Raw genomic sequence first — 12,345 nt, 5'->3', positions numbered from 1 at the left:
ATGTTTCTCTCTCGTTTCCCCGAGCAAGATGATACATCATGCATATTTATGCAGAGGTTTTTTAATCTTCTTTGTGAGGCGCGTTTATCATGATAAATGATTTGAGATGCCTTTCATTATTATTTTATAAAAGTAGATATAAAAGTGCACAAAAGTTTGATAAAACTGCAGTGCAAAACTTTGAGTTGCTTCTTGCTTTTATGAAGTGGCAGCAACATGAATAATTACATGTACTATTAATAATAATTTCAATAAATAATACTATCCTTTCAGCAGAACCTGATTTCACCAAGTACAACATGTCCCTGGATCAACATCTTTGTTGATCCTGGAACAACATTCACAAAGATTGTGTGTGTAAATGTACATTTTTGAACAACTTATTATTTCTATTTCTAGCAAGAAATTAGTATTGTAGTAATTCAATATTCGCTTAGTTCTCACTAAAGATCGCTCTGTTTTGCTGTAGACGCAGCCATCTACTGTGATCAGCGGATCTCTCTTAAAACCCCCTTGTGGTGAAAATCAAGCTTTTAATGTTGTTTATATGTCTATGTGGTGTTTTTAATATGCTTTAAGACAAACATGTGCAAATTCATAAGTCGACACCATTGCTGAGTATTTTCTCCTTAAAACTGCAGTGAACCAAAGACAGTCTCAAAAACACGGTTTGAAATCGCTGGTGTTTCTGACATCACAAACTACCTTGTAACCAATCAGGTCAACGTGTGATCGTCAACCAGTGGATCCCTGAGCTGGTGCGAGTGAGTGGAGGCAGGGCCAATTTGCATATTCATCAAACCGAGTATATTAAATGAGGCAAGGGTTTAGAGTTACATTCGAGCTATTTTAAGGCATGACAAAAGAAATTCAAGGAAAAAACGTTTAAATATGTCATTTTGGTGATCAAAGATGAGTTTTAAGGGATAAAATAATTGACTAAAGGGAAACTTTAAGGATTATGGGTAGTGTAGGTCTTCACTGGGAATTCATCAATTGAATGGAAATTAAGTTGAATATTTACTGACCTGTGGCTTCTGTATTATGAATCTTCACTATATAACCCTGTGCTCATGGCAGGTATCTTGTAAGGTTTATACATTACTGTGAATAATTAATCATCAAGATAATTTTTGTCTAAGCCATCAGCTAATCGTTCCACTTATGTTCCAATGACTGTAAGATGCACTCTTAGATGAAAAGGTTCTATATAGAACCTTAAAGGGTTCTTTTACACACCTCATATATAGAACCTTTTAGGGCTTCCTATCCTAAGATTGGATTTTTTTTACGTTTTAATTCATTTTGTTTTAATTCATTTTAACTGTAATATTTAACAGCTCATTAACATACTTTATCAGTAGATTTTTTTTTAAATAACTCATTAAACATGAAAGTATTATGCAATCATTTAAGACATTTCTCTTTATATAGAACCTTTTTGGCATTAGAAGTTCTTTAAGATTGAGTCAAGAACCACACTGAACCTTTTTTCTAAAGGCCGTGTACAGACTGATGCTGGACCTGTGATTGTGTGTGTTTGTGCTCTGAAGGAGTTGGAGAGGCTGGAGGTGGAGCGAGTAGAGATGATCCAGCAGCATCTGCGTCAGTACACCACGCTGCGGCATGAGACCGACATGTTCAACCAAAGTGTGAGTAACAGCAGGATGTTCTTCTGGGTAACAAACCCAAAACCCAAGCTTCATAGTCATACAACATCTGCAGCTATCTGTAGTGCACTCGAATTTCATTAAAGCAGGTTTCAAATGATTTTTCATATGATCAGAAAATCTCATTACATGAGCTTTATTATGTACGCAGTTTATAAGCTTATAATTTCAGAATATCAGATATTTCTGCTTAATGTCTTTTACTCAACTAGTGTTTTGGTGATTTTTTTTTTAATAGATGTATAAGTAAGTTCTCCTCAAGTTCACACAAGTTTCCTAGCGGAGTAAAGACGTATATATCAATACAGTAACTATCAACATCGTCCACAAACTTTTGACATCCAGAAAGCGTCCAGATACTTTGCTGTCTTAAAAGGATAGTTCACCCAAAAATGAAAATTCTGTCATCATTTACTCACCCTCATGTCATTCCAAACCTGTAAGACTTTCGTTCATCTTCAGAACACAAATAAAGATCTTTTTAATGAATCCTGAGAGCTTTCTCTCCCTCCATTGACAGTCTACGCAACTACCACTTTCAAGGCCCAGAAAGGTAGTAAAGACATCATTAAAGTAATCCATGTGACGACAGTGGTTTACCCTCAATTTTATGAAGCAACGTGAGGGTTTGTTTGCACAAAAAGCATAATTTTCCACTATCAATCTCCCACGTGCGTTCATGAGAGCACCACTACGCATGCGTGTTGTTGATGCGAGAGCAGACTTTGTTGCGTGAACGCGCGTTGGAGATTAATATTTTCTAAATAAAGTGGTAAATTTAGCTTTTTGCGCAAACAAAGCCAAAGCACAAACATTTAATGATGTCTTTACTACCTTTCTGGGCCTTGAAAGTGGTAGTTGCGTAGACTGTCAATGGAGGGACAGAAATCTCTCAGATTTCATCAAAAAGATCTTCATTTGTGTTTCGAAAATGAACGAAAGTCTTACAGGTTTGGAACAACATGAGGATGAGTAAATGATGATAGAACTTAAGTTTTACCATCTACATTTCCTTTTAAAATCCTTCAAAACAAGTGAACACCAGCGGTGCAATAAAATAAAGTATAAAATATAGTATTAAATGGAAACAATTGTCTTTAGCATACAAGTTAACTCTGCAAGCAACTCATGTAAATTCAAATGCCTTCATTTTTCTGTCTGCCTCTTAATATAATGTTGTATGTGTGGATCTCGGTTACATTACGATTTGCTGAATGATAGGTTAATGCAAGCTAGACACATTGTAAAAACACAGGGTTCGTGTTTCAGGGCTAATCAGAGTGTAAACACAAGCTCCAGAGCCCTTGGGGTTGTGTTAGAGAAAGCTGCTGTCTTCACAGAAGAGTAGCTGCCAGCGCTCTCAACTTCACAAGCCCGTACAAACAGAGTAACGCTCACCATCAGTCTGAGTATGTTTCAACAGATGGATCTCAAACAGGATCTCAGCCTTAACACTTCATGAAGTGGTCAGAATAGACATGAAGATGTTCGAGTGAGCACGTTTGAAGTCTGTCTCTGGTCAGTGGAAAGACTGAGAATAGCTGAGAGCACGCAGTCTTTTCCCATAGTACACCTGTCCACATTCCATATAAAACACATGTAGATGTTGGCTTACAGGGAAAGATAAAATGCAAATTCTGTACATCATTTACCTAACAGTTTCTGGTCCCCATTCGTACGATGGAAGTCAAAGGGGACCTGCAAATATTTAGTTACCGACATTCTTCAAAATATCTTCTTTTGTGTTTAACAGAAGAAAGAGATTCATACAGGTTTAGAGCAACTTGAGGCTGAGTAAATGATGACAGAATCTTCATTTTTGGGTGCTTTTGGGTGCAACTATGCTTTTAAGGCGCTTTTGCCCTTAAAATTACTTTTATTGGTGTCACCTAATTTATAATGTAAAAATACAGTAAAAACAGTAATATTGTGAAATATTATTAGCCTGGACCTAAATCTGAAAGATTAATGGTCTGGCGTCGACTAATGAAAATCGGCCAGCTCGAGGGGCGGCATCAAGCGTGCATTTGAAAATCTCACTGCACGCAATTGGATAACACTTACGACCAATCACAACAAGCCCCATACGCTACCAGCGGAGCTAACTGGTAGATTAGACTCTTACCGTATCCGGTCGGCAAAACGGCAAAAACGTCCTTCTTACAAAGGAAGGATTCGAGCGCCGTCTTCTGTTCCTCTTTTAGATAAAAAGCCAAGTCTAACTCGTTCATTGTAGCGGCCAAAGCCGTTTCAAACAACTGGTGTTCATCCATAGCCATCTTGCAATGTTTACTAATGACTTCGACGTCACAGCGCTGTCGACATCTGTTTAGCTCGCCTATATCAGATAACCCGATGTGATTGGTGCAGCTCGGATACAAGGGCATATTTAATGAGCATCATTACTCCACGCCAGAGTAAACTCACTGAGCAAATTCAACTTGTGCTCTTGCGAGAACTCTGGATTTCCAGGGTAAAATATTATTACAATTTAAGCTGTTTCCTACTTTAATATGTTGTGAAATGTAATTTATTCCTGTGATCAAAGCTGAATTTTTCAGCATCATTACTCCAGTCTTCAGTGTCACATGATCCTTCAGAAATCATTCAAATATGCTGATTTGATGCTCAAGACACATTTCTGATCATTATGAATGTTGAAAACAGTTGTGCTGCTTTATATTTTTGTAGAAACCATCATACCTTTTTTTTAGGATTATTTGATTAATAGAACGAACAGCATTTATTTGAAACAGAAATCTTTTTGTAACATTATAAAGGTCTATTCTGGCACGTTTTATCTATTTAATGTGCCCTTGCGGAATAAAAGTAATAATTTCGTTAAAAATTTTTTTTTCAAAACCTGACCCCAAACTTTTGTAGTATACATAGCAGTGTACTTGGTAGCTAACATCTCAGACCTTTTTTGACTGCTTGTTTCTTAGACGCTGGAGCCGGTGGACAAGCTCCTGCAGAGTGTGGACCCAGCCAAAGACAGAGAGCTCTGGGTAAAGGAACACAAGACAGGAGATCTGAGACCTGTGGACATGGACATCTAGACCGACCACGCACGCACGCACACACACACACACACACACACACACACACACACACACACACACACACACACACACACACACACACACACACACACACACACACACACACGTCTGGTTCACTATCTTTGTGGGGACTCTCCATAGACTTAATGGTTTTTATACTGTACAAACGGTATATTCTATCTCCTTACACTAACCCTACCCCTAAACCTACCCATCACAGAAAACTTTCTGCATTTTTACATTTCCCAAAAAACTTAAAAAACTTAATAAGCTTGTGTACCCATGGGGACCTCTATTTAGGTCCCCACTGTGACACGAGTTCCCATGAGTCTGTGTGCATTCAGGTTGAAGTCCCCACCGGGATAGAAAAACATGTACACACACACACACACACATGCGCGCAGACACACACACACGCACACACACACACACAAACACATTATACTACCTGCATGCCTGTCTACCTGAGTACTTCAACCTCTCAGCCAAAGCCATACAGGTATCACCCCTTGAAGCACTGCTTGTTTTGTGGATTTCCACTGAAAATATCAGATAATTACAAAATCAAAGCTTTATAGAAGATTTTCTTAATGTCATGTGGAATGAGTTTCAGGAAAGGACAGCAGATGCATTATGATATTGAGTAGCCATCCATATAATCCTGCATGTCCTTTGAATAACTTTAAGATGCTACTAAAGACTTCCCAGTAGGTCTGTTACATTAACATGAAAAAAAAACAAAAAAATAGTCAAGGCTCCATTGATAAAGATCTGAACAAATACTGTACAGTAACACACCTGTTTGTTTAATTGCAGCGGTGCAAATTTTTTTTTTTAATCTTTTTGGTGTTAAAGTGATAGTGTACACACATTGAACTTCACAGCTAGTTGTGGATATCTATAGTTCCCTCGATTAAAGTGTGTGTCTAAAGCTGCGTTCACACTGCCAGCGACTCTAGTAGCATTTATGAATGACATTCACGGATGTTATTCCATGTTGTAGACACCGAATCCGTTTTCTTGCCGCTAAAAACAAACATTTTGTAGGGAAAAGTCTAAATATAAATGGAATCGGTACATAAAATGCTCATATTAAAGATGAACGAGAAACAGCGAGTGCTCTGTGTCATCGCGGCTATTTTTCTGCTGTGAATGCACAAGCGCAGGTCTATCTACTACAAGTGTAAACGGGGTCTAAAACGTTCTGAGTGCGACTCAGAAATGTGGTCGAATGCATACGAACAGCCACAAAAGACCGCCTACTGACTTAATGCGTAAACATTATGGGAAATGCACTAGCCAGACGGGATTTAAACTTTGACGGCTGAAGACCCAAGTTTGGTTTGAAGAGGAAAAACATACCAAGCGCAATGTTCTCTCACCATTCCTGATTTCTAACACGCACTCACAGCGTTTGCCGTGGTCATAAGTTCCTTGCACACTGAGTCAGAATTAAAAACATGACTCATGTTCTGTCAATCACGTTTACACACAGCCTCCGGAACTTTCGTCCGTCATACAAAAATTCGTATCGGGTTCGATTTTCTGCGTTTTCCGCATCCGTAGCAAGCATTTTGAGACGTGTTTTGACAATTCAGAGCCACCGAATGACGAATACAAAAAAACTCTTTTGTGCAAGGACCTTTATGCTGTCAGAGCAGGAACAAAAGCTGCTGTTCTCCCGTGTGTTTTTACGTCATCTCCAAGCGCGTTCATATGTAAATTGCATGAGCTTATTTCATCTATTAGTTCAAAAGATCTGAAAAAGCCAATAGATTTACTGACTCATAGACCCTCCACTCAAAGAAATCAGGACAGAATGTTTGAAAGTGGACAAAAGAGACGGATTAAAACACCAGGCATAAACGGGAATGTGTCTCCCTTATTTACTTGTGATTCAATCGACCAAAGCGCATTTTAATACCAGGTGTAATGGTCACTGTACCGGGTGTAATGGTCGTCAATGGTCACTGTTGCTCATGTCGTCTGAAATCGCCAGCTCTCCATTGAAATGAATGGGATCATGTCGCTTTGTTGCTGCGCGTCGCTGGTGGTGTGAACGCAGCTTAACATTATGATGATTGTTTCAGTCTGAACAGACAGCTTATGAATGCCATATAGGTGTTCAAAGACTTCAAAAACAATCCATCCTTAGCATAACCAGCATCAAAGTTAAAAGGGGGGGAGGGGATGCTAAAGCATATCATTGTTCAGTGGTTATATTGTTAAATCTTTATTGTATTGAGAAAAAGGTTGTTGTTTTTTGCAACAAGGAATGCAATGGAAAATTTTTAATGCTATTTTCACAAACTACACATAATCTGCTGGCAAATCTACAGCCTTCCTTATGAAAGAGGGGCCAGGTTGCATTGTCGAAGTATGGAATTGATATATTTTCATATTTTTGCAGATTTATTTTACAGAAAAGCATGTTTTGTCTAAATGTAGGACTAGTTCTTGTATGGTTAATGGAAAAATTGATGTGTAATTTGAGTGGTGCTGGTTAGTCCATTGATTGTGTTCATGGAAGATGTGTGAACTAGCCAGGACTCGATAGCAAAGTCATATGATTTTTCCCAGTTAAAGCCAAGAAATCCTCTTATGCAGCCAGTTTTACTCTGATGGCATCCAAATTTCTTCTGCAAGTTGCACTAAAGCAGCTTCTACACGATACTGTTTCTTAATGGTGAAATTATATGGTTTGGCTGTAGAATCCCGGTGTCAATCAAAGGTGGATCATATGTGAATTATAATGATTTGAGTTATAATGTACACCTTTTAGTGCCTAAAGGTAAATTGCCTTGGAATGTTCACAATCTATTCTGTTACGTGTTTGTACATAACTGTAAATATGTGCGTGGCGTTTTTTTTGTCTGTAATTGTTGTCAGGCTCAGCCTACATCATGCTCATCTCTCTGTAGTCTTCGTCATAATATGTTTTAACTGATACGTAAACATTTGACTTATGGATGCCACAGTTTTCTGCTGAATGCACATTATTATCATAGGCAGCTAATTATCACACTGTTCAAACCGCTCAGCTATAATACTGGAAGATATATGACACATTTCAATTTTCAAACTTTATACAGTAATATTGAGAAATTTGATATATTTATATAGGCTAGCACAGGAAGTCAAAGCACACTTTGGGAAAAGAAAAATATCTGTGCTTTCGTTTAGATTTGTATTTATTTTTACTATTGGTCAATATGATAAGAAATAGTGGTTAGAGTTAGATAAATACACAACCCAATCAAATCAAGCATAGCAAAAATGCAAATAATATAGTACTTGTTGCCTGAGATAAACTCACAGTATATGTATGCGCACCAGGAATACATGATGGGAATTTAATTGGATTTTATGTACTCAGCTAAGAACATTGTAAAATGCACATAAGCATGTCCGATAATGTGAAAGTAAATCTAAAATGGATAAGTAAAAAATGCTGTACCATGAAAGGTAATGCATTCAGGTTATCGTTTACTTTATTATTTCCTTTATATCAAGTTACTAACAATCATTCTCTTTTCACCTAACATATAGGGTATGACTGGTTTACATTTGCTGTTTAGCATGTAACAAGTTTTACTGTATTGCATTGCCCAAGCTATTCTAGAACTACATGTTGCAGAAGTCGTATTGAAAATTGATGTCAATGGTGTGCATTGTGTATTCTGAAAAACTGTTCAGTTGAATGTCTGTGTTCCAAACTAGATCTTTTATATATATACAGTATATACATAATATTGTAAATGTTGATTTATTTGCTCTCAACTTAATAGTCTTCGTTGATAAAATTCATTTATCAACATGTTTATGAAGATATGATGTTTATGTTGAATTTGCCCTGGAAATCACTACATTGTCTATTATAATAATAAAAACAACAACTCTAATTGTTTATCACCACTGAGGTTTCTTCTTTTGAACAACATTAGCATGTAGCATTTCTGTTTAGCTCAATATTGCTCATCTGGCACGTGCTGCCATCTGGGCCTGCAGTTCCATATTTTATTTTATTTTATTTTATTATATATATATATATTTTTTTTATTATTATTATATATATTTTTTTGAGCCAGCCATCCAAATAACTGTTGACTGAAGAAATATCTACCATAACTTAATTAAAAAATTTTTTGTATTTCTTCAGAATGCATGCCAACTTTTGAATGGCCGTCAATGGAGAAAGATGTTTTTTGCCTGCGAAGTGTGTAGAGGCTGACTGCTCAAGCTAACCAGCCAAACCTTGACCCGCTGGTTCAAAACAAAGGCAGGCCAAACCAAAAACCAGGTGATTCAGGTTAAATGCAACTCTAGTAATAATGATCCTCTATGTGTTTTTGCATGTGACCATTCAGCCTGTTTTTCATTGAGTCAAAAGCAACCATGCTGCAGAGCTCTGGCCATTGTTTTGCAGCTCGTTGTCCTAGTGTTGAATCCAGGCCATGCATTAGCCTGAGCCAAAGACGGCTTTAAGAAAAGAAAGAGGTAAGCCCCTGCGCTTCAGGGCTTGTCCTTAGAGATTTGCCCGTAAGCAGCGTCAACATGATAAAGATATACTTGGGGTGAGAGCCCTTTCTACTATTCAAGTTTAGTACGTCTAAACGTGTTTGGAGACTCGAATCTCACTCCGAACTCAATCGGTTAATTCAAGTTCCAGCTAAATATCCATTTTGAGACAGCTTTGTTTTTGTGTGATAATATGTACAAAAGTAGGTCATTGACAACAAGTAGTGGTTACATGATATTACCAATTATTTGCACTGAAAATCAACTAAAAAATATTGATTGATTGAAAAAGAAAAGAACATGGACAACACACGTTAACATTTGTACTTATCTAAAACTTCAGGCTGCTATATTATTTTCCAAATACGTGGACAGAAACCACAGTCAATTGTGACTGTCATGTCCACTGTTGTTCCAACACTACAACAGTAATCTTTGATCTAAAATGGACAGAAAAGGTGTTTGGTTACACTTAAGGTGTCCTTGTTACAGAGGAATTATACATTTGCACACTGAGTAATATCGATTAACAGCATGCACTTACTAAAGGGTAGGGTTAGGTTTTGGTTTAGGATTAGTTGCTTGTAATTATGCATAATTTACTGTTACTTATTATTACAGTAAGTAGATGTAACATATGAAGCAAGGACACTGCAAAACAAAGTGTTACCCAAAGTTTTTATATGGCTAATTGGCATTGGTGGATTGATGAGTAATGACATGGACTTAGAATAGATATGTATTCCTAAATTTTTCATGTAAAAATTCTCTAAAATTGTCATCACCATCACTATACATCCTAAAAAACACAGTACAAGAAATTTGTTCTATAAAAATGACCCAGTCAGCTGCTTAACAGATTCTGATGAATGCATGTTGAGCGCTTAAACCACCTTAACCCTGAAGGGATCTAAAAGAGGAGAGCCACTGGACCCTGCGGATTTGTCTCACCCGACCTTCAGATCCTAAGAGGATTGCATACGCTAGACTGTTAACATGAGCCTAATTGCTCTTATTGATTGGACTCTAAAAAACAATGGAAATAGCAATGACTTCAAAGGCCCTTCAGGTAGATGTGGTGGTGGTCCAGGACAGAAGTCTTGTGTGTATTATAAGAAAAGCTAGGTTTGTCTGGTTCATAACTCTGACGTGTTTATGGATAGCGTATCTGTATGTGTCCAGTATGTGACCTGGAGAAGCAGTCTGGTTCGTGTAGGTTTGGTTTCAAGTGAATAGAAACGAAGCTCCGATCAGTCTCATGGGAATGTGGTCATTAATGCTTCTTTTCCTTGAGTTTTTCCTGAATCTTCTTTGGCTCGTCGAACTGTATCAACCTCAAGATGTCTTTGTTTTCCATGACACCCTGAATGAATTCCCCCTCTTCGATCTTATCTGTGAAGACAATGAGACATTGTGAAAATGCATGGATTATGAGCACACGGCATGATTCACGTATTCTACAGCAATAGCACATATTATGATGAGTTATTACCATCATCTTTCTTTCCGAAAAACGTCCAGATTTTGTCTGCTCGCTTTTCTGGTGTGTCCTCATCTTCTGGAAGGTTTTTCTGGTCTTCGTCCGGAATCATGTTGAATATCGACTATTCCCAGAAGAATACAAAATATACAAATTCTGTCACTTTTAACATAATAATAATAACTGACACATTTGCAACTAAGTGATTGAGACTTGTATTACACAAGGGGGTGTAATCTATCCTGAGCTTCTTGAGCCATCTGTTCACAACTGTTGGACTGTTACCTACATACTACAACTTGCTACTAAATGCCATGAGCAGTGGCTGCAAACAAACCCCTAAGTCTTGCACACTTTCCATACTCAGTCAACAGCTAATGCATTAAAAAGTCTTGTATGTCAAAGCCAATATTGACCAATACTCACCCGTACAATCTCCTGCACCTCGTTTTTACTGATGGTCCCGTTGCCGTCTACATCATACAGAGCAAACGCCCATTCAAGTTTGCGTGTGGTCTTGCCTGACGAGGTAAGGTGCAGCGCCACAATGTACTCCTTAAAGTCCAAGGTTCCGTCTGCGTTGGTGTCAAAGCTGCGGAAGACATGCCTAGCGTAGGCGGAAGGATCCGCATCTGGGAAGAAACTGGCGTAGATGCCCTCAAACTGTTCTTTGGAGATGCGTCCAGTGGGACACTCTTTGAGGAAGCTGGCGTACCATGTGCAGAGCTCTTCCTCCGTGTATTTGGTGTTCAACTTCAGATCATCCAGAATCTCTTTGGACAAAGCACCGCTCTTACTGTTCCCCATATTCCCAAGCTGTACACGAGTAAAAGGGACGGATTTGCTGAGTTTCTTCTTGCTTTCACCCACCCTCCTCGATTACCTCCTCCTTTCTCCAAACAGAACAACAGGATGGCGTTGTGCTTAGTGCTGGCGTTGGCCCCTCTTTGGGCTTGGCTCCCCCTGACAACTCCTCTAAGTGCTGAATTGGATTATGTATATCTCTATTTAAATCCAGACAGGCTTTCTGAAAGATTAGTTAGTTACGTAACACCACTTCTGATGAGTACTGCATTATGTTGCTTTGCTCCTTTATGACGTGGTCTAACAATACAAGGATGGCAAACAAAACTCTGCACTTTGCTATAAAATTACCAGTGTCATCAAGTGTGATGAGCAACTGGGCTGCCATTTTGCTCATAGAGTCGGTTTCTACATGTGGTTTGGGGGCTCTACATGGGGGTTCATTTTACGATAAGACCCAGCTTACAAGACCATCTGCTGTTACTCTAATTGGACTAGGTAATAACAGACATGGTTGTGTTACTGTAACGCCTTAAACATCCCAGAGGTGCATTTATGAATAGGAAAACACTGCACAAGCTGCATTGTTGTTATTTTACAAAGATATAAACAATGTGTAGTTTCATGTTATATATTGTAAGTATGGTATGGGTATCTTCAGGAAGCATTATTTTGGTGCTTTGCAGTTACAATTTAAGTCTGATGTTACGCGTCACCGTTTTCCAAGCCAGCAAAATCAAACAACAAATGGTGCTAATACACACTTGTGTGCTGTAATGCTACCGAATCATGATCCTAACCTTCATTTCCA

The 12,345-nt window shown here is 38.2% G+C and overlaps 2 protein-coding genes across 2 annotated transcripts in view; one reads left to right on the top strand and one right to left on the bottom strand.

Moving 5' to 3' along the window:
* gas7a (growth arrest-specific 7a) overlaps positions 1-8,647 on the top strand; it is a 61,260-nt gene extending 52,613 nt beyond the window's left edge. Inside the window, exons 13-14 of the mRNA XM_084419506.1 lie at positions 1,554-1,652; positions 4,616-8,647. Coding sequence (XP_084275632.1) covers positions 1,554-1,652; positions 4,616-4,729 — 213 coding nt within the window. The 3' untranslated portion in view covers positions 4,730-8,647. The remainder of the gene's footprint in view (positions 1-1,553; positions 1,653-4,615) is intronic.
* A 94-nt stretch (positions 8,648-8,741) lies between these two features.
* rcvrna (recoverin a) lies at positions 8,742-11,948 on the bottom strand. Its single transcript, XM_084419518.1, has 3 exons — positions 11,157-11,948; positions 10,743-10,854; positions 8,742-10,642 (listed from the first exon to the last, which is right to left on the bottom strand). The coding sequence occupies exons 1-3, from the start codon at positions 11,535-11,537 to the stop codon at positions 10,524-10,526; spliced, it is 612 nt and encodes a 203-aa protein (XP_084275644.1). The 5' UTR covers positions 11,538-11,948; the 3' UTR covers positions 8,742-10,523.
* Between the last annotated feature and the right edge of the window lie 397 nt (positions 11,949-12,345).

The sequence above is a fragment of the Rutilus rutilus genome (genome assembly GCF_951802725.1).
Source record: "Rutilus rutilus genome assembly, chromosome: 1".
Taxonomy (NCBI): domain Eukaryota; kingdom Metazoa; phylum Chordata; class Actinopteri; order Cypriniformes; family Leuciscidae; genus Rutilus; species Rutilus rutilus.
This window is presented reverse-complemented; position numbering and strand designations above follow the sequence as displayed.